At 50.9% G+C, this 21,055-nt stretch overlaps 2 protein-coding genes and 1 long non-coding RNA gene across 9 annotated transcripts; 2 read left to right on the top strand and 1 right to left on the bottom strand.

The window, feature by feature from the left end:
• Nucleotides 1-249: 249 nt before the first annotated feature.
• On the top strand, nucleotides 250-5,002 carry Plscr3 (phospholipid scramblase 3). Of its 2 annotated transcripts, none has more exons than XM_048448434.3 (8): nucleotides 250-400; nucleotides 615-783; nucleotides 1,054-1,289; nucleotides 1,377-1,419; nucleotides 1,521-1,741; nucleotides 1,914-2,075; nucleotides 3,892-4,053; nucleotides 4,233-5,002. In XM_048448434.3, exons 2-8 carry the CDS (start codon nucleotides 777-779, stop codon nucleotides 4,287-4,289), a joined length of 888 nt encoding a protein of 295 aa, XP_048304391.1. In that variant the 5' UTR covers nucleotides 250-400; nucleotides 615-776; the 3' UTR covers nucleotides 4,290-5,002. The 2 variants fall into 2 exon arrangements, with proteins under 2 accessions (XP_048304391.1, XP_048304392.1); XM_048448435.3 differs by having other exon boundaries at nucleotides 307-400; nucleotides 609-783.
• On the bottom strand, nucleotides 4,965-12,549 carry Tnk1 (tyrosine kinase non receptor 1). 5 transcript variants are annotated; one of them, XM_048448433.3, is made up of 14 exons: nucleotides 12,421-12,540; nucleotides 12,119-12,222; nucleotides 10,753-10,964; nucleotides 10,532-10,602; nucleotides 10,234-10,425; nucleotides 9,948-10,103; nucleotides 9,563-9,846; nucleotides 9,037-9,310; nucleotides 7,835-7,929; nucleotides 7,341-7,505; nucleotides 7,019-7,098; nucleotides 5,858-6,168; nucleotides 5,680-5,775; nucleotides 4,965-5,597 (listed from the first exon to the last, which is right to left on the bottom strand). In XM_048448433.3, the coding sequence occupies exons 3-14, from the start codon at nucleotides 10,913-10,915 to the stop codon at nucleotides 5,484-5,486; spliced, it is 2,001 nt and encodes a 666-aa protein (XP_048304390.3). In that variant the 5' UTR covers nucleotides 10,916-10,964; nucleotides 12,119-12,222; nucleotides 12,421-12,540; the 3' UTR covers nucleotides 4,965-5,483. The 5 variants fall into 5 exon arrangements, with proteins under 5 accessions (XP_048304390.3, XP_085551289.2, XP_085551291.2 ...); XM_085695163.2 differs by lacking the exon at nucleotides 12,421-12,540 and adding an exon at nucleotides 12,363-12,381; XM_085695165.2 differs by lacking the exon at nucleotides 12,119-12,222 and having other exon boundaries at nucleotides 12,421-12,549.
• On the top strand, nucleotides 12,488-19,146 carry LOC146892967 (uncharacterized). 2 transcript variants are annotated; one of them, XR_015003639.2, is made up of 3 exons: nucleotides 12,488-12,604; nucleotides 13,253-13,438; nucleotides 18,935-19,146. It is a non-coding gene; the product is annotated as an uncharacterized LOC146892967 (long non-coding RNA). The 2 variants fall into 2 exon arrangements; XR_015003638.2 differs by having other exon boundaries at nucleotides 13,253-13,481.
• The last annotated feature ends 1,909 nt before the right edge of the window (nucleotides 19,147-21,055 follow it).

Raw genomic sequence — 21,055 nt, 5'->3', positions numbered from 1 at the left:
GAGTGTGAACGCTGCTCCGCTGCGTCAGCGACGCCCGACCCGCCCTTGGGAGGAGGATCGCGGGGTCCGGAGCAGCCACGCGGTGGGGAGGCACCACTGCCGCCCGCCGGGAAGGTTAGGGTCCCGACTAGGGAATTGGGCCGCAATCCCTCCGACAGCTCAGGTCTCCACGCCTCTGCAGTGGGAGCGGAAGGGGCGGGACCGCGGCGAACAAGGCGCGTAAGGTCCAAGGTCCGCGGCCCCGGGGGAGGAAAAGCGTCTGTTTTCTGCGCAGACGCCCCGCCCGGGACGGGGGCGGGGCTTAGGCGACCTGGGGGTGGGGTTAGATTCCGGGCCCGCCTCCACCAGCGCCTGTGAGCCCTGGAGTACATGGCCCCCCGGCTTATTCTGGGGGCTTCAGGTGAGCTGGACCATAGAAGGGTCAGGGAGACCTTCCTCGAGGTCAGGTCGTCAGTCTGACCGCAGGTCCATCTGTCCTGCCGTCTGCCAACAGCCATCTCCGCAGAAAATGGGAGAACAAAGGGAGGGGGCGGTCCTGAGGCCCCTAAGGAAATTCAGGGTCCCAGGTACCCCGCCCCGCCCGCTGACACTTTCGGTTTCTCCCCGAGTCGTAGGCGCCGCCCAAGAGACCCTGGGCCCGCGCTAGGCGCAGCTGCCTCTTCGCCTTTGCCTGTCCGTCTTTGTGTCTGTGTCTGTCTGGCTGTTCCCGAGCTTGTCTCTACTCCAGAACTAAGCCTCCCGGACGCCGACAGCCCAAGACTCCCCTCCCCTTTCCCATGGCAGGTACGTGGGCTCTAGGCTGGGGTCTGCGTTATCCCCCTTCACGAACTTGGGTGCCGGGTGTTCCAGAACACATTCTCCAGGAATGTGCTCAGACTGGCTGCGTGGGGCCCTCCCTTCCTCCTGGGGAGCCACCGCCCTGCCGCCCCCCCCCCGCCCCGCTCCATCATTCTCTGCCTCTTATGTTTCCCGCGGGTGCTCCTGTCCCTTGGGCTGAGAAAGAAGAGAATGAGGCCACAGGTAACTTTCTAACCTACCCCTGCTCCTCTGCAGGCTACTTACCTCCCAAAGGCTACGCCCCTTCGCCCCCACCTCCCTACCCCGTGACAGCTGGGTATCCAGAGCCTGCGCTGCATCCTGGACCCGGACAGGCACCAGTGCCTGCCCAGGTGCCGGCCCCTGCGCCCGGCTTCGCTCTCTTCCCCTCGCCAGGCCCCGTGGCCCCAGGGTCTCCTGCTCCTTTCTTGCCACTGCCAGGGGTGCCTTCTGGCCTCGAATTCCTAGTGCAGGTGAGTGGGAGGGAGGATGGTTGGTTGGGAGGATTGTTGATGTTTGGGCTGATGGATAAGGTCACCGCTGCTCTTAACTCTTTACAGATTGATCAAATCTTGATTCATCAGAAGGCTGAACGAGTGGAAAGTGAGTAAGAGGAGGACAAAGATGGGCTACATGATCTTTGCGACAGTGTTGCGCTTCTGGGCAGGTGAGGTCCCTGATCCTCAGCATGTTACCCTTAACAGCGTTCCTAGGCTGGGAGACCTGTAACAGGTATGAACTTCGCTCTGGGACCGGACAGCAACTGGGTCAGGCAGCTGAGGAGAGCAACTGTTGTGCCCGTCTGTGCTGTGGGGCCCGCCGGCCACTTCGTGTCCGCCTAGCGGACCCTGGGGACCGTGAGGTGCTCCGCCTCATCCGCCCACTCCACTGTGGCTGCAGCTGCTGCCCCTGTGGCCTTCAGGAGGTGGGTAGCGTAGGTTTTGTGGTGGCTGGTGGACAGTATAGAGACTGGCCCAGAATGAGTTGTGCTTAATAGGAGGGGAAGGTTTAGTGAGGTTCTGAACCAAAGACAGCTGGCACCAGTGAAGAGCTCTGGCCACGGTATCCTGTCTAACCCTGTCTGCCTCCCTCTCCAGATGGAAGTGCAGGCTCCACCTGGTACCACCATCGGCCACGTGCTGCAGACCTGGCATCCCTTCCTTCCTAAGTTTTCCATCCTGGATGCTGATCGCCAGACTGTGCTTCGAGTTGTGGGGCCTTGCTGGACCTGTAACTGTGGTGCAGACACCAACTTTGAGGTATTAAAGTAGGGAGCGATTCCTAGGCGCTTCATAAACCAAGGTGGGGGCTGATGAGATGGCTCAGAGGGGAAAGGCACTTGTGCCACCACGTTTGACAACCTGAGTTCTAGCCATGAGTCCCACATGGTAGAAGAAGAGAATCAGCTCCTACAAAACTGTCCTCCACTCTCCACACACATGCCACGGAGCACACACAGTCAACCAATCAATCAATCAACAAATGTAGTTAGAAAAACAAGGTGGTAGCTTCCTTGCTAATGGATGGATTAAGGTCAAGTCCCTCACTCTGATGATTCCGAATCTGTTGTGATCCTCACTTTTACTGTCAGTTTTCTTCCACCCAAAGATGAGATGGTCCTGTGAGCCCATAAAAGCACAGCAAAAAAAGATTTCATGGTGGCGCGCACCTTTAACCCCAGCACTCAGGAGGCAGAGGCAGGTGGATCTCTGTGAGTTTGAGGCCAGCCTGGTGTACATGGTGAGTTCTAGGACAGGCAGAACTATAGAGAGAGACCCGTCTGAAACAACCAAAAAAAAAAAATTCACCTTCAGGCCAAGGCTGAATGTTCCTACAGCTCTGTAGGAGGTCTAGGGGAGAGTCTGAGCCCAGCCTAGGTCTAAGGTGGAGGACTGTTATCTTCGTCTTCTTTCAGTGCTTAAGTTTGCCGTAGGCTGCACCCATGTAGCTGCTGGACCTATCTGTAAGCATAGCCCCTACAGTACTTTAACCCCTGGCTTGTCCTGCAAACCTAAAAGTCCAAATGACCCGTCCAACCTGAAGTCCAGGTGGTGTCCTTCTCACGGTGGCTTCCTCTGACCAGTCCAGAGCCAGAAGAACCCAGTGGTGAGAATTTCGGAATGAGACTTGGGAAATGCTTTGGCTCTTAGAAGACAGAGGCACTGCTCGGAGTTCTTTAAGGGATGATTCTCCATTCAGATAAAGGAGAAACAACAGGTTTCATCCAGTAGGGGTGCCTCACCTAACGTTGTCTGCAGAAAGTGAGTCACTTGGTAGTCAGAGGGAGTTGTTGGCCTGAGAACTGGTTGGAAAGGAGATAATTGTGTGATCCCTGGATGGGAATGTGTGTGTTGTGGGGTTCTCAGGGAGCCGGTGTCTCTTTCATGCAATTTTGAACAGTCCATACTTGATCTGCACTCTCGGGAACACAGAGTTGGTAGCAGACTCGCTGAGCCCAGAACTAGGCTGCAGGAAGTTCCCTGCAGCTGCAGGATGAGCTGGGAAGAGGATGCAGAGGGTGTAGAAGGAAATCGCTTCAGTTCTCCTCTCTGGACCAGGAAGTCACTGAGTCACCACTGACCTCCACCTGGCTGGCTTGTTCTTGCTGAGCTGAGAGGCCAGTGGGAATCAGTCCTCAGAGGCTGCCTGTTGGCACCTGTCTGCTAGGATTGGCTAGTCTCCAGATGGGGTTCACATGCAATGCTGGAAAGGAATAAAATCCCGCTGTTGGGAGGTCTTTGGCACCTCCCTTGGCCCTCTCAGCTCGGCTCCTTTGCACAGAGCACCAACCCTGGGTGTCAGGAATACCGATACCAAAGCAGGCCTAGCAGCGAGTCATTTATCTCTGAATACAGTTATGTCGTACATGGCCTTTGGAAGGCAACAGATCTAAATCTAAATTCTAGTCTTCACCATGTATTGGTGCCGCCTAGGGTGCGTTTGCCCTGCCGTCACATGGGAAGACTCACTGAGGATACAGTGTACCCAACTCATGTGTGCCGCTGTCCAGTGAGGCAGGAGGCACGTGAGATGGGCAGCGTGTTCCCCAGTGGGACCCTTCTTTCCTCCCAACAGGTGAAAACTAAGGATGAATCTCGCAGTGTGGGCCGCATCAGCAAGCAGTGGGGAGGGCTGCTCCGGGAAGCCCTCACAGATGCCGACGACTTCGGCCTACAGTTCCCACTAGATCTAGACGTGAGGGTGAAGGCTGTGCTGCTGGGAGCCACGTTCCTCATTGTGAGTTGGCGGTCCCTTCCCTGCCTGCTGCTCCTTTCCTGTTACCCGAATCTTCATTCACTTCCTGGGCCCTTACCAGAAGGCTAGGCACGTGTGTGGTGGGTTTCGGGTCCAGAGCTAAGAATAGCTGGGCCACACTGACCCAGCCAGATGTCCCATTGACAGTGACCTTTCCTTAGGATTATATGTTCTTCGAGAAACGAGGAGGCGCCGGGCCTTCTGCCGTCACCAGTTAGAAGCCCCCTCAGCATGAGGAGACCATCACCTCAACCAAAATTCAAGATGGTCACCCGCCCTGGCCTTTCCCTCCTGAGGCAATCCCTTCCGTGGCTTCCACTGCAGCGGACAGATAGGTGGCTGAGTGGTAGGAGCCACTGTGTCCCATCCCTTCCCTCTTCTCCTCCCTCCTTCACCTGTGGCCTGCAGTGGAGTATGTCTGAGAACCCTTCCTGTGACTACCATCTCCCAGCAGCCCCTACCCACACACTATTAGATTCTGGACTTTCCTGCCCTCTCCTTCCCACCTTCCTCCAGGGCCTCTGTACAGGAGGAGACTTATCCAGGGCTGGTGGGTAAACAGCAAGCAGCACCAAAGACAGCAGCCACGCCACTCTTCCCTCACGTCCCTTTAGCCAGTTAGTTCAGCTTCAGATGGTGGCACTTTGAAGGGATCTCTGCCTCCTCATTAGTAGCTGGAGAGGTGGGGACCCAGTGCCAACTTCCTAACCCCTGGGCCCTGCTGGTGCTTTCTGCAGCTTCCTGTGCCTTAGTTAACTGTTAACCCCTTCCTTCCCCTGCTGTAGGAAGGAGGCTATGTCTTTGTATGTTGTACTCATATAAACTTTGCAACTTTTTAAACCTTGGAAGATGTATGTGATGGGAGAGGGAAGAAGAGAGATGAGGTGGCCATCTCATAATCTATAGTATTTGTATTAAAGAAAAAAAAGTACTTGAGTCCCAAAACTGAGTTTTCATCACCCATGGTGATTCCAGACCAAAACCAAAGCCCAGCCCCCAAGTCAGTGTCTAAGACGGGTGTCCAGCAGAGTCTAGTGAGGTAGCTAGTGGTGGGTCTAACAGCTGGTCCAGGGTCCAGTACAGCTACTTGATCGTTGTCTGTCGTGAGCAGAGGCTTTCTCAGCAGCTTTGTTCTTTCAAGTCCTGTTCAAGTGGGAATGTAGTAGGCAGAGTGTCCTTCTTGGTCCAGTCAGAGCCCCCAGAGGCCAAGGAGCAGGGCATGGAGGAAACTCTCATCCGTGCCTGACCCGGTGCCCTGCACATTTCCTATACCTCTTCATGGCAAATAAGCTCTCCCTTGGTGTGAAAGTCTGCCTCTGTCAAGACCTCATGGTTTCTGTTTGGTCCCATAAGGTCAGGCGCTAAATGGGCCAGGTTCTCCATGCTGGTAGCCATCCCCAAGGATGTAGAGTTCAGGACCGGGCCAGGATGTAGCGACTGGCTGCTGACAGGTCCCACTGGTGATGCTCCAAGATGCGCCGACAGTCTGCTCTGGACCTGTTACTGAGGTGGAAGAGCTGGTCTACCTGTGGGAGCAGGAAGGAGGGAAGCTGACCACTAGGGGGCAGAGCAGGAGAAGAGGGAACCTGGAGAAGGGGCTGGCTTTACCTTGAGGTTCCTGATGGCAGAAGCCACATCTCCCCCAGAGGTTCTCAGTGCCACTTGACACTGCTGGTGGGTGACCCCATGTACACTTAGCTCCACCTGTGGGGGACAAATCCTGGTCTAGCTCTTGTCCCAACCTATAGGCACTTTGAACACCAAGTCATTTCAGTTGAGACCTCACCTCTATAATCTTCCTCTGCCACTCGGGGTCTGACGGCGGGCCTCCAGAAGGGACAGTGGCTTTGCTGGCTCCAGGTACTCCGGTGCGGTGATTGTGTGATTTGGGCCAGGGAGGCCGTGGTTTGTGGGGCTGGACGGGCTGAGAAGAGCTGGAGATAAAAGGTGGGCGTGGAGGCAGATCCGGTGGGCGCGGAGGCAGGTCTGGGAGCCCCTGGGGCATAACTCTCGTGTGTCGAAGTTCCGGAGGGCTTGAACCACCTCCTGTGGGTCGGGGACCCAGGGACAGCACTGACTCCAGACTCTTGGAAATTCCTTCGGAGTTGAGAAAGAAACAACTTGAAAGGAGGCCTACCATCCTGCCCTCTGTCTGTCTGCACTGAACTGTGTGATTCTGAAAGAATAATTAGGTAAGCTAGCGGGCCTTGTCCTCAGGTGTCTGTAAGTTAGGTGGGACAGTAGGTAGTAGGCCAGGTATGCAAATGCACCAAGGCAGCTAGGGATCCAGAGAATAGTATTTGGGGCTAGACCCAGGAGACGCTGTCCAGTGGGAAAATCAGGGTACTTCCAATCTCTTAAAATCTCAAAGTATGCCAGGAAGTGTTGGCACACACCTTTAATCCCAGTGCTTGTTAGGCAGAGGGAGGTGGATCTCTGAGTTCAAGGCCAGCCTGAACTACAAGAGTGAGTTCTAGGAAAGCCAGGATTGTTACACAGAGAAACCCTGTCTCAACTACCCCCCCCCCACCGAAAAAGATCTTATGGTAGCGGACTAGAGAGATGGCTCAGAGGTTAAGAACATTGACTGCTCTTCTAGAGGACCCGAGTTCAATTCCCAGCACCTACATGGCAGCTCACAGCTGTCTATAACTCCAGTTCTAGGGGACTGGACACCTTCACACCAATGCACATAAAATATAAAAATAAAATTAAAATGATCTTAAAGTAAAGGTAGACTATCCAAGGATGGAATTTGGGGGAAGGAGAACATGTATGCTACCAAGGATTCAGGGCTGGGAAGGGGAATTGGAGGTTGTTCCTGAGACCCTGGGTACCACCACACTCACCCTTCATCCTCTGCAGGAGAACATGTATGCTACCATGGATTCAGGGCTGGGAAGGGGTTGGAGGTTGTTCCTGAGACCCTGGGTACCACCACACTCACCCTTCATCCTCTGCAGCGGCACCTTCCTTCTCTGGCCCCGTGCTGATGCTAGATCCTGGAACTTGGTCTTCTCTCTGTCCCTGTCAAAGAGTGATCTAGTTCATCTCCAGTTCACCCACATCATGGCCTCCTTCCTCCACCCCCAAAGGAAAGAAAATGGGTCCTACATGTGCTGAGGCCCACAGGGAAAGCTCAATCTGGGGGCAATTTCTTACTCCTAGATCACACTAGTCCTGTTCCCAGGTTTTATTCCGGAGAAGTTACTGGATTTGATCAGTCCCTCCAGCCCAGCTCTGTCCCCTCCTACCCTTGAGTGCCTCACCCATCTATGCTTCCTCGGCATTTCTCTCCCCTGGCAGGGGAGGCTCTGGGGGCTGGATGGGTGACTGGCGAACCCCCCACATCTGGCAGTATCACCGCTGATGCCGGGAAGTTGCCCACTTTGAAGGTGCGGCCATTCTGACCCTTCCAGGTTGTGGTGTCAGGGCTGTGGGAGAGGAGCTGGTGAAGAAACTGGGACCAGGGAGAGTGGCAGCCGCTCTTGGGCTACATTCAGCTCCTCAAGCTGTCTGGTGGCCACATCTGCCTGGAGGGAGGGAAGCCTTTTTCTCTCCAGCACAAAAAAGGCTCTGTGGGCCAGGCAGGGCTCCAGCAGGGAGGGCAGGACAGCGCTGGAGCTCGGGGCACAGTGGAGAGGCGAGAAAAAGACCCATAAGACCAAGACTCAAGGAGATGGGGAAAAATGAAGAGACCGGGAGTCAAGAAGGCTGGGGGGATGCATCCCCTGGGGATGCCTAGGGTATTTAAGGCTGTTACCTGCCCTCAATGATAGTGATGGGGTCACCAGGCTCCATCCGCAAAGCACCTGGCTCTGTAACTTCCCTAACACAACGTCCTTCAGAAAGCCAAGCCTGTGGAGACAGGAAAATGTGGCTGGGCTTTCAGCCTAAGTTGTAAGGATAATAAGAAATCCAAAGAAAGGACCTTCCTTTGTATCCATCAATCAAATAAATACATACCAGTTATGTCCTCTGTGCTTAGCCCCATCCCTGTCTCCCTATTGTAACCCAAAGTAGGGTAGGGTTGTTGACCTGGATTCCATGCCATGCTGGACATGGGATGCAATAAACCACAAAGGGAAACCATGCCTCTACTTAAGGGGACCAAGGGACAGCCACCCTGTTCACTTCTTTTATTCCATACCCAAGCCCACACGTTTGCCCCCACACATCTCAGGGGCATCCCCACTCCTCCCCAGGCCCTCTGCTTCAGCCCTGCTCTGGGACTCTTTCTCTCACTCTGCCTCCCAGCCGCTGTCAGTCACGCCCCGATTAGCATTCTCAGATCCAGCTAGACTGAAATAACAGCTCTGATTCGTGGAGTTCCCAAGTTCCCTCAGACAGCAAAGACCAAAGTGCTTTAACAAGTAGATAGATTGACTTAAGGACCAGCTCTGAAGCCATGTGGATGGAGCCACTCTTAGCACCTCCACTTCCTGTGTGACTTTAGATAAGTCCCTGTCCCATCAGTGCATGAGCTGCCCCATCTGTTAGACAGAGATCAAGAACAATTACCTCCAGGACAAAACGAGTGACTGAGGACACCTGTATACACACACACACACACACACACATACACATGGAGTATATCACACTGGCCAAGTCTTCTAAACTCTCTAGGAAGCCCTGCTCCCAGCTGCAGCCCATTACTTCCACTTGCCCTTCCACACAGAACTTCTCTCTCTTTGCTAGTCAAGCGCCCATGAGAACCGACTACTCTCTATTCTGAGCCTCTTTTGTGGCCAAAAAACAAATATCACCTCTTCTGGCTGCATCTTTGTAGCCCCTGGCTGTCTTCTCTGGGCTCAGAACTCCCTGCTGGAAAGGACTAACTCCTTTGGTTCAGAGCTAAGTTCCAAATTCCAGGCATCAAGACATGCTTGCCTTATGTGTGGAGTTCTGGGTGAGAGAATAAAGGGAAGAAAGGCTAGGTGTGTCTGCAGAGTTGGAGATCCCCACCTCTTGAAGCAGCCCTTCCAGGTTGGAAAAGCTAGGCCGGTCTGCAGGGTGAGGGGCCCAGCAACGCAAGGCGAGTGAGTAGAGGGCCCTGGAGCAGAGAGGAGGCCTTGGCAGCCTGGCTCGGTCCTTCTCCAGTCGGTGTAAGATGAGATATGGTGGAACACCCGCCCAGGGCTCCTCGCCTCCAGAAAACATTTCCCACAGTGTCACGCCAAACATCCACACATCAGAGGCAGAGGAGAAGGCTCCCTGGCGGAGGCTCTCTGGGGCACACCTGAAGCAAACACAAGTTGAAGGTGGCTAGAAAAACGCCCAGCTCATCTTCCACTGTGCACCTACTCCCGTGATTCCCTCCCCGTCTCATCAGCCTCAGAAATCCTTTCCGTGCTTCTTGACCTGATGATGCCTCCGTCCTGCCTCCTCTAGGAGACTAACAACCACCCCCTCCCCACAACACATACTACCGCCGCCCTGGTTCCCAACAGGCTGCTGTTCTCAAGCCAGACCATCCGAGTACCGCCCTCACCAGGCATAGGGGATCGGACGGGGCCCGCCCATCACGTAGCGACCCCGGGCGCCGCCCAGCGGCCTCACAAGTCCAAAATCTGCCACCTTGATGGTGCGCGGTGAGGCCAGGAGCAGGTTGCGTGTGGCGAGATCCCGGTGCACTAACCCACAGGACCCCAAGTACGCCATGGCTCCTGCCAACTGACGCAGGAAGAGGCACAGTAGGGCCACAGGCAGTGGGGGTGTCGGCGCTGGGGCAGTCAAGCGCGCATGCAGGGAGCCCAGTGGCGCCAGCTCCATCACCTGCAGGAACATAGCACCGTGTAAGCAACAGCGTGGTCCACTGGTCTTTCTTGTTGCAGCTAGCCCTGGGGCTAAGCCCTGCGCTGCCAGTGTCTGCTCACCATCTGTAGGGGCTGGCCCAGTACAAGGCCATGCAGGCGTAGCACGTGTGGATGCTCTAGCTTCATCATGACAGACACTTCTCGCAGGAAGTCTCCCAGCTCAGTGCCCATCGGACCCTCAGGACCAACACGGAGGGACTTGACAGCCACTGGGATCTGGAGGTGGGGGGAAGCACCATCAAGCACCCGGAGTGACAGGCCACGGCCTGCACAGAGGCCACACCCTTGAATGAAGGAGGCAGGTTGCCTAGATACCTTGGATCAAGTAAGCCCCTCGAACACTCACACTCTGGCCACTGGGCAGTGTCCACAGCCCTCGATGGACAACACCGAAGCAACCCGAGCCCAGGAGCTCCCCTCTGCACACTGCACCCTCTGGAATCAGACTCTTGAGTCCCCCCTCTGGCTCGTGGAGACACAGAAGACTGTCTGACCGTGGAGCCATCTCCTTCTGTTCAGGCGCAAAACCCCCAAGGATCTGAAATAGGAGCACGAATTCAGGTGTGTGGAACCCTGATTAACCCTCCCAGCCACTCAGCTTATCATTCCTCAAATACTAGCCCACCACCACCAGCAGCACGTACCTTGTAGACCCAGTTCTTAGACTTGACACCTGAGCGGTACCTCTTCAGGGCTTCAGCAAGCCTGCGCTGGGCTGGGAGAGGTCACAATTAGAGGGCTAGGGTAGAGTGGGGATGGGGAAAACTGAGAGGCGAGAAGTCTGGAGTGTGGGGTGACAGGGCCAACAGCTGGTCCTGGGAGAAGGCTGGGGAAGCTGCAGGGCCTCAAGGCAAAGGGTCCTCACCAGGCCTGCCCATGCCAATGTTGTCCAGGTCCTCAGGTCTCACAAAGTCAAAATGTTCTGGCCGGGTGACGTTAAGCTCCTCAAGGATTGGCCGGTAAAACTGGGCCAGTTGGATGTCCCGGAGCAGCCGAAGTAGCCACAGGGAACTGGCTTCGGGGAGCATGTCTGGAGTTGACCTTAAGGCGGATGGCAGTCTGCTTTAAATGTGTGACCTAAAGTAGGCACCAAAGACACAAAGGACAGACTCTCAACTGCCACCCTCAGAAACATCATCAGAAACACTCAGGAACACAAGGAGAGGCAGATCAGACATGGTGAGGAACTCGGCCACATACATACCTATCTCTGGTAATCTGTTCCCATTCCCAAGACTGGGAAATCTGCTCCCCACACCCTTGAAATCTCAGAATCCTGCCTGTCAGGCTACCAAGCCTAACCATCTTTCGAGATATGGCACACTGCCCCCCCGTACCCCAACATACAAACACTGCCCATTTAGTTCTGAGCCACATTGCCCCCGTACCCCCAACATGCAAACACTGCTCATTTACTTCTGAGCCACACTGCCCCTGTACCCCTAACACGCAAACACTGTGTTTTTTGTGTGTCCATTTACTTCTGAGCCACACCTTTGCATGCATTTACTCCTCCTCATAAATGAGACAATCTGCCTGCCACACACCAACTGGAGATGCCCAGGTATACTAACACCATACCTCAGGCACAAAGGAAGACATGAGGTACACTGCCTCCCACCCACTATCACACACACACACACACACACACACAAACACACAAACACACACACACACCTACAGATATGCTACAAAACATGCCTGAGACAATCAGATACATGTCTCAAGTCCAAGACATTTCCATATACTGCCCTGAAATGCAGGCATGCTGCCACACACCCTCACACAGGTGTACCTGAGGCAACAGCTCACTTTCTCCACAAACCAAAGGTACCTTGATATACCGCCATACATATCTGAGACACTAAGGATCATAGAAACACAAACACATAATGAGGACTTACTGTCACCTTATCCCAGGGATACCCAGCGTCACACACTCTTAAACATCCAAGGCAATAACAACACTGGAGATTAAATAGGTATCTGTTCTGGGCTGCTAACTGAAGGCTAATACCGTCACCAAGCTCAGATACTGTTCACAAAGCCACCTAGGCTGCCAGGTGTGTGGTCCTCCCACACCCACCTGAGCTCAGCTCCAGGTAGAGCCCAGGTGCTCTTCTGCGTCACTTTGCCCAAGTTGGCTCCCAAGAAGTCCCACCAACCATTATTAAATAAGACTCTAGGCCTTTTGGTCCGGGCTGCCTACCCAAACACTCGCCTTTACACACCTGACCCTCTTCCTGATCCGCAGTAGTTAAGCCACGAGGAAGCCCAGGATTGCAGGTGGGGGTGGGGTGGGAGGCACGGAGAATCACCCCAGAAGGCCTAGGAACTGAGAGTAGAAGAAAGTTCAGGCCCAGGAAGATCCTGTGTTGCACCACAGGTAGGAAGGGAGGAGCCGGAGAAGGCAGCCAAGAAGAAATGCTGAGCGGGAGGAAATGCTGAACTGGAGAAAGGGATCCAGCGACGCACCCCAAAGGGATCCTGCTGGTCCCAGCCCCGGGCGCCCCTTCTAGGTGCGAACTCTCACCTGGCAGAGCCGGAAGAGGCTGCTGCGGAGCCGCCCAAGCGGAGGGCATTAAATCCTAGGAAGGGCGGGACCCCAGGCCGCGGAGGGCGGGTCCTGGAAGCTGGCCCTGAGCAATCGAGGACCAATTCCCTGGTGGCACTTTGTGGCGGACGCCCAAGTAGCGCTCCTCCCCCTTGCTGGACAGGTGAGCCTCTAGGCGGTCGTTAACCTCCCTTCCGTTTGCCTTTCTTCACAGCCTTGGCAGTCTTCCCCACTCTCCCTAGATCTCCCGGGCCTGCCCCACATGCTGTCGCTCCCCAAACACTTCACCGAAGTACTAGGCACCTACTACTCGGCCCAGGTATGGGTCAGCAGGACATAGGCACTGTCTTTAGGAGAGAGGTGCTAACAGGCATTTTGTAACTCTTGAAGGGAATCCAAGGGACAGGATGCTTTTGGAACGGAGCCGGGGCAGAGTGTTTATGTTGCTACCGAAGTCAGTTCTGGTCCTGGACCGAGTGGAGAAGTGAAGCTGGGAGCCCTCAGTCCTCAAGGGCCTCCTTCCCTCTCACAGACGCTTCCTCTCTAATTCAGCCCTGTGTAGCCTATGTCTGTGTGGCCGCATGAATATGTGGGCACCATGTGCCTGCGTGTTGGTGCTCACAGATGCCAGAAGAGAGTATTGGATCCCCTGAAACTGGAGTTATAGGTGGGTGCGAGCCACCGAAGTGGGTGCTGGGAACTGAATGCAGTTCTCTGAAAAGAGCAGCTGAACCATCTCCCCAGCCTCCTCCCCACCACACCACTGTTTTGAGACAAGGTCTCACTATGTAGCCCATGCTTGAACTCACAGGGATCTGCATGCTTTTGCCTCTGTACTGGAGTGAAAGGTTTTGTAAGCCACCACACTCGGCACCAGCTGGGATCTCGAAGAATACTCCAAGGAGGACCAGAGGATCATGCTTGCTCCCTTTTCCTATGCGGTCCCAGAGGAAGCTTCACGGCTTGAACATCTGACCCGCCTCCTGTCCCAAGGAAGGTTAGATGATGAACGTCGCAGCTGCCATCCTTCCCCTCTAGTGGTAAAAGCCCTTTGCATACTGGGAAACACATGGTTGTTCCAGCACTGGTTGGGGGGTGAGGGAGGAATCACACTGGAATTCTACACGTACCATTTCTTACTGGTTCTCTTGTCCTCCAACCAGACACCCTGTGATTGCTCATCTGTCATACATGTACCCTGTGGGCTCTGCAGGGTGGAAAATGGGCCGAGCTTACTCATCCTGGGGTTCTAGGTCCCTAGAACAGCGTAGGCATAGAGTGGGTGCAGTGAGTGTTGGTTGTAAAGCAATGTGTCAGTCTATCCAATTTGATGGTCTCTGTAGATGATCTGTCACTACTCCCTGTTTTTAAAATGTCATTGGCATTTTTGTTTTCTCCTAGCATACTTAGTTAGTGATTATTTTCTATGTATTCTGTGCATTGTGTTATATTTCTTCTATCAACTCAATTTTTATCAAAATTGGAAAATTCTCAGCCAGAATCTTTTATTGCCTAGTGACATTTGTAGGCATCTTTTTGTTTGGTTTGTTTGTTTCTTTTGAGACGGGGTTTCTCTGTGTAGCCCTGGCTGTCCTGGAACTTCCTCTGTAGACCAGGCTGGCTTTGAACTCACAGAGATCGCCTGCCTCTGTCTCCCGAGTACTGGGATTAAAAGCATGCGCCACTACTGCCCTGCTAAGGCTTTGCATTTTTTAAAGATGCCTGCAATGAGCTGGACAGTAGTGGTGTACACCTTTAATCCCAGCACTGGGGAGGCAGAGGCAGGTGAATCTCTGAGTCTGAGGTCAGCCTGGTCTACAGAGGAAGTTCCAGGACAGCCAGGGCTACCCAGTAAAATCTTGTCTCAAAAAAAAAAAAAGCGAAGTGTTAGTCCAACATATGACTCATGGGTTTTGTGGTGAGCCTGTAACAAATCCACTGTGCTGTCAGTGGGATAGAAACAACCCACAGGATTGGGTGCAGTGTGTGATACTTGAAAACAACCTTGCTAGCGGCATATATATATATATATGTGTGTGTGTGTGTGTGTGTGTGTGTGTGTATAAAATACTATATTTTCATCATGTATATATATATATATATTTTCTATACTATATTTTCATCATTTTTTGTTATCTATATTCTTCTTTGCTCTGTTTTGAAGCCAAGTCTCCTTATGTAGCTAGTTTCAAAACTTGAGATCCTCTTACCTTGGCCTATTAAGTGCTGGAATAATAAGTGTGTGTTGCTACACCCAGTAAACTTTTCTTTATATAACATCTCTAGCTGTCCTGAATCTCGCTCTGTAAACCAGGCTGACCTCGACCTCACAAAGATCTGCCTACCTCTGCCTCATAAGTGCTGGGATTAAAGGCATGCACCACCATTGCCCGACTTGATTTCTTTTTTAAATTTTTTTTTATTGTATGTGTATGGATGTTTTCCTTCCATGTGTGTCTGTATGCCACCACTGCATACATGTGAAGCTACAGAGATTGTTGTAAGCCACCATGTGGGTACTGAGAACTAAACCCAGGTCCTCTGAAAGAGCAGATGTGCTACTGAGCCATCTTCTGGCCTCACTTAAGATACATTTTATTTTTTCATTTTTTTAAGATTTATTTATTTATTATGTATACAACATTCCTTCCATGTATGCTTGCATGCCAGAAGAGGGCACCAGATCTCATTATAGATGCCTGTGAGCCACCATGTGGTTGCTGGGAATTGAACTCAGGACCTCTGGAAGAGCAGTCAGTACTCTTAACCTCTGAGCCATCTCTCCAGCCCTTAAGATACATTTTAATCATCACAAACCTCCATAGGCACCAGGCACACAGGGAATGCACAGACACACATGTAAGCAAAACACATATACACATACAATTTAAAAAAGAAAAATCTGTGTTTAAAAAAATGTCTTTTAAGGGGCTAGAGAGATGGTTTAGGAGTTAGGAGCATGTACTGCCAGGAGGTGGTGCATGCCTTTAATCCCAGAACTTGGGAGGCAGAGGCAGATGGAGCTCTGGGAGTTCGAGGCCAGCCTGGTCTACAAGAGCTAGTTCCAGGACAGGCTCCAAAGCTACAGAGAAACCCTGTCTCGAAAAACAAAACAAAAACAAAAACAAAACCCTAATATTATTGGGCTGAAGAGATGGTTCATCAGTTAAAAGTATTGCCTGTTTTTTTTTTGTTTGTTTTTGTTTTTTGTTTTTGTTTTTTTTTGTTTTGTTTTTATGGTTTTCCAAGACAGGATTTCTCTAGCTTTGGAACCTGTCCTGGAACTCTGGAACTCACTCTGTAGACCAGGTTGGCCTTGAACTCACAGAGATCCACCTGCCTTTGCCTTCCAAGTGCTGTGATTAAAGGCAGGCACCACCACTCCCACCCCCTCCACCTCTCCACCCCCTACCCCACCCCTGAGGCCCACAACTTTTGCTATAATTTTTGTGCTGTTGTTACAGTTTCTCCTCTTTTGGCCTCTGAGGGCATTGCACACCTGTGGTACACAAGAGTGTAGACAAAACACCCTTATACATAAAGAGAAATGCAATATAAAGTGCATAAATACTCCTCCAGCCAAAAACAAGAGGGGGCTGGGGCTGTAGCTCAGTGAACGGAGGACTTGCCCAGTGTTTACCAGGTTCTGGGTTTGACCCCAACACTGTATAAACAGGACATGGTAGCATGTGGCTCTAATTCTGTCCCCAAACAACACAAGAAGAAAGAGACACAAACTATAAACTATAGATCGTTTTTGCCAGCTCATAACTCTCTTATAAATAGAGTTGCAGGGCCAGCAAGATGATCAACAGATAAAGCAACTTGCTACCCAGCCTGAACTCTGAGTTCAGTCCCCAGGACCACATGGAGGGAGGAGATAAACAACTCCGGCAAGTTGTTCTCTGACCTCTGTGCACAAAAAATGTATAAATAAATGTAAAACAAAATCAAATAGTGTTGAGTTGCACCAGTTTTATTATTTACTTTAAGATTATTTCAGTTCACGTGTTTTTGTTGTCATTTTGTTTTGGGGGAAGCAGGGGAATTGAACTTAGGTCCTTAAGCACACTGGGAAGACACTCTGCCTCTGGGCCATAACTCCACCTTAATAATTTAATATCATATAATGTTTGAGTCATCCCTCCAACCCTTAGGATCATATAATGCTTTTAAGAGTTACCTACAGGCAGTGGGGGCACACGTCTTTAAGCTCAACACTTGGGGAGGCAGAAGCAGGAAGATCTCAGTTCGAGAACAGCCTGGTTTATGGAGTGAGTTCCAGGACCAGGGCTACACAGAGAAACCCTGTCTCAAATCAAACAAAAAATAGTAATGCTGAGTGGATGAAAGCAGACCAAAGAGAACATACTTTATGAGTCTGTTTGTGTGACTTTAGGAAACACGAACTAGAGGAACAGAAAGAAGGAAGTGCTTCTGAGGAGACAGGGAGACTCAGGGACAGCAGTTACTGCACCGTCTTGATTGCAGTGAAGGCTGCCTTGCTGCACAGACGCATGCTCATCAAAACTTGCCAAGTCGCATACTTTAAATACGGACAGTTTCTACTTTGCCAATTACACATTAATAAAGGTGTTTTGAAAGAAATCCAATGAACAAAAATAACCCTTTTGTCAGGGCACTAGACTTAAGAAGTCTTATATTAATTGAACGTGGTGGCTCACTCCCGTAGTCCCTGCACTCAGGGAATTGAGGCGGCAGAGCTGAAGCTGAGGCCAACACCGACTACAGAGTGAGTTCCGGGTCAGCCTGGTCTACACAGTAACACACCACGGCTCTCAACAAAACCGGCCTGATGGCTTCGAGGTGTCGCTCAGTGTGGAGCACTACCCTAGCACGAGCAAAACCCTGACACCAACTCCCAGAGCCACAAAAATAAATTCAAAACAATTAAGTAAAGATAACTTACTATGAGCCCCTGGGAGACGGTTTAGCCGCAAAGGTGTTTGAGTGCATACCTGAGCCTGAGTTCAATCCCTCGGACCCACAGGAAAAAGCAGGATATTTAGCCTGGTATGGGTTTCTGTGAGTCCCAGGCCAGCCAGGGCTATATAGTGACGCCCTGTCTTAAAGAAAATAAATCTGATTGCAATGGGACAGGTGTGCAAACCCCAGCACTCCGGTGGTGAGATGGGAGGCTGAGACAGACTCTCCCAGAAGCTGTTGTAGGACAGTTAGCCTGGAGAACACAGCGTAGCATCAGAAACCAGGGACTCAACAAGTCACTGTCTTCTTCCTCCTTCTTCTGCTGTTGTTTTGGTCTTTGTTTGTTTCCAAAGACAGGGTTTCTCTGGGTAGCTTTGGAGTCTGTCCTGGAACACACTTTGTAGTACTGGCTGGCCTCGAACTCAGAGATCTGCCTGCCTCTGCCTTCTGAACGCTAGGATTAAAGGCGTGCGCCACCACCTCTCTGCCTGTTTTTCTCATCACAGATTTATAAGTGGTTTTTATATACTGTATATAAGTCCTCTATTAGGTTTGTGTGATTGCTCTATTTGGTTTGTTTTAAGACAGAAGTATCTAATGCCCTTCTCTGTCCTCCTCCTGTGTACCATGGGCATACAGACTCATTTACACATGTACATGCACATATGCACCACATATGCATACATGATACATAAGTACCACACACACAAACATAAATGTATATAGTTTTGGGGCTGGAGAGATGGCTCAGTGTTTAAGAACACTGACTGTTCTTCCAGAGGATCCGGGTTCAGTTCCCAGCACCCACAAGGCAGCCCACAACTGTCTGTAACTCCAAGATCTGACACCCTCACACAGATAGACATGCTGGTCAAACATCAATGTATATAAAATAAAATTTAAAACATTTTAAAAACATGTTTAAATACTTCTTTCTTTTTTTTGTTTTGTTTTATTTTGTTTTTTTGAGACAGGGTTTCTCTGACGCTTTGGAACCTATCCTAGAACCGGCTCTTATAGACCAGGCTGGCTTTGAACTCACAGAGATCTGCCTGCCTCTGCTTCCCGAGTGCTGGGATTAAAGGCATGCACCACCACTGCCCTGCTTCGGGACAGTATTTCTCTGTGTAGCTCTGGCTGTCTTGAAACTCACTCTGTAGACACAGGCTGGCCTCGAAGTCAGTGATCAGCCTGCCTCTGCCTCCCAAGTGCTGAGATTAAAGATGTGTGCCTCCATACCTGGAAAACATATAGTTTTAAGACCAGGTATCACTGGCCTCAAACCTGCCTGTGCCTCCCAAGTGCTGGAATTACAGGTAAGAGTCAACATGCCTGGCTTCGTTTGATGTTTTGATTCTAATTATACCTCCTTACAGATATATATATTTTTGTTTCTGCTGACTCTCACTTAAGATGAATTGTTTCCTTGTGAGTCTAATGATTCACGATCCTGAGATGATGTACTATTGATCTTAATCTATAGCAATCACAGGGCCAGAACTTGAGATGTTTTTCTCCAGCAAGACATTTCTTTTGTTTCTGCCAGGAACCGGAGATTACACTCACCCTGAGTCATCTTCCAGGAGTTCCAGATTACTGTGGCAGCCTCCATCTACCCCACACCTTGAAATGAAGTTACAAATTTGTATGCAATAACAATACTCTTAGAAATAGAGGACCCAAGTCTGAAATTAAATGAATAAACACGTGGGAATACAGAAAAATGAATAAATGTGAATATTCTTTCTTTCCCTCCAATCTGGAGATTGTGCCTAAGGCCTCGATGCATACTAATCAGCTCCTCTACCATCTACTATAGCCACAGTCCTGAGTGACTGTTTTTACTGCACTGTACAAAACTATGAAGGTATTGTGGAAGCGCGAGTATTGGCTGAGTCCCGGAGGACCAATTGGATGTTGAAAAGGCATTCCAGACCAAAGAAATGGAGCAAGTTAATGTCCAAATTGGACTGGCAAATGACTCATTGGGTAAAAGTCCCCTACTGCCAAACTTGATGACCTTCGTTCAATCCCTGGAATTTACATAATGGAAGGAGTAAGCCAGCTCTTACAAATTGTCTGATCTCCACAGGAGTGCTGTGGAGCACGCACATGCATACACACGCATACACACGCATACACTTACCACAGGAGTGCTGTGGAGCATGCACACACATGCATACACACACATATGCATACCAAAGGAGTGCTATGGAGCAGACATACACACGCACATATACCACAGGAGTGCTGTGGAGCCCGCATACACACATACACCTAGCACATTAAGTAATTAAGTAGATAAATGTAATAAAAAATAATGTCCAAGTTTTGGGTGAGAAACACAATGGTTTCATGGGCTCCTTGAGGGAAAATTGCATGATTTTCCTCTGAACACTCAATGTTTTCCAAGACCTTGTCATCATGGAGTTTGTCTGGGAATTGAGTTAACACATATGGGACACGTGGGAACATGTAAAGGCAGTCATGACAGGAGAGGTAAAAAATATCTGGAGCTGGGAGGTAGTGCACACCTTTAATCCCAGCACTCAAGAGGCAGAGGAGGTAGATCTCTCTGAGTTCGAGGTCAGCCTGGTTTACAGAGCAAGTTCCAGGACAGCCAGGGCTACACAGAGAAACCCTGTCTCAAAAGCAATAAATAAATAAATAAATAAATAAATAAATAAAATATCTGGATGCCCACTGCTATAATCCTAGCACTCGGTTGGAATACTGTAAATTACATTGGCAGATTGGCACATGCTGCTTAGGCTTGTTGAAAGACTGAGGCTGTGATGGTACACTCCTTGACCCATTACTTGGAGGTAGAGTAGTTGAATCTCTGTGAGGTTAGGGCCACCCTGGTATTCTTAGCAAGTTTCAGGCTAGCCAGTACTACATACTGAGGCCCTATCTCAAGAAAAGAAAGAACTGGGCATGACGGCACAGGCCCTTAATCCCAGCACTTGTGAGGCAGAGGTAGGTGATTCTCTGAATTTGAGTCCAGCATGGTCTACAGATTGAGTTCCAGGACAGCCAGGGCTACACAGAGAAACCCTGTCTCTAAATAAATAAATAAATAAAGCATCCTGTCCTTAAGAACATCTGGAGGGTGAGCCATCCCCAGCAGAAACTAGCAGTCTGTCCCTGGTATAAAAACCTGCAGTAGGAAAGCGACTGTGGAAGTGGGACTCTCAGTGCCGGGCCTCCAACCGACTGCTTCAGCTTCTCCAGCGATTTCTGGTGGGTGTTTGTGAGCCCCTGATTTAATTGCTCTCTCAAACAAGCTACTCCGGTCTCCTCTGTGAATGCTATAAACTCACGAGTTGATGCTCACTGTCTGTCTGCAGCTTCCATCTGTCTGCTGCCTGCTACTTCTTCCTATGCTCTCTCTGGCTATGCACCTCCCAAGTACACTCATTTAAAACCAAAAGTACGGCTACGTAGACCACTCTTCTCCAGACCAGACAGAGCAGTTGGGAGGCAGAGGTAGAAGGATCAGTTCAAGGTCACCCTAGGCTACGGAAATAAGGAAATAAACAAACGGCACTACAAAGGATACTGATGAACAGCCAGTCAGAGAGCAGCATCAGGTGAGGTACAGGGATGGGCAGGAGTGTCCATGCAGTCTTTATGCCCGATATCCTCTCAGTACCGTCATATGTTC

Source organism: Myodes glareolus, chromosome 9 (genome assembly GCF_982192425.1).
Source record: "Myodes glareolus chromosome 9, mMyoGla1.1, whole genome shotgun sequence".
In the NCBI taxonomy this organism is placed as follows: domain Eukaryota; kingdom Metazoa; phylum Chordata; class Mammalia; order Rodentia; family Cricetidae; genus Myodes; species Myodes glareolus.
Note: the sequence above shows the minus strand (reverse complement) of the source record. Positions and strands in the feature narration are given on the sequence as shown.

Excerpts from the sequence above, each read along its gene's own strand:
- Tnk1 (XM_085695165.2), bottom strand. The coding sequence starts at position 10,915 with ATGCTCCCCGAAGCCAGTTCCCTGTGGCTACTTCGGCTGCTCCGGGAC. Across the intron at positions 10,603-10,752 it reads CATTGGCATGGGCAGGCCTG|CCCAGCGCAGGCTTGCTGAA; the intron begins GTGAGGACCCTT and ends GACCTCTCCCAG. Across the intron at positions 9,847-9,947 it reads TGGGCCAGCCCCTACAGATG|GTGATGGAGCTGGCGCCACT; the intron begins GTGAGCAGACAC and ends ATGTTCCTGCAG.
- Plscr3 (XM_048448434.3), top strand. Across the intron at positions 1,290-1,376 it reads GCCTCGAATTCCTAGTGCAG|ATTGATCAAATCTTGATTCA; the intron begins GTGAGTGGGAGG and ends AACTCTTTACAG. Across the intron at positions 1,742-1,913 it reads GCCCCTGTGGCCTTCAGGAG|ATGGAAGTGCAGGCTCCACC; the intron begins GTGGGTAGCGTA and ends CTCCCTCTCCAG.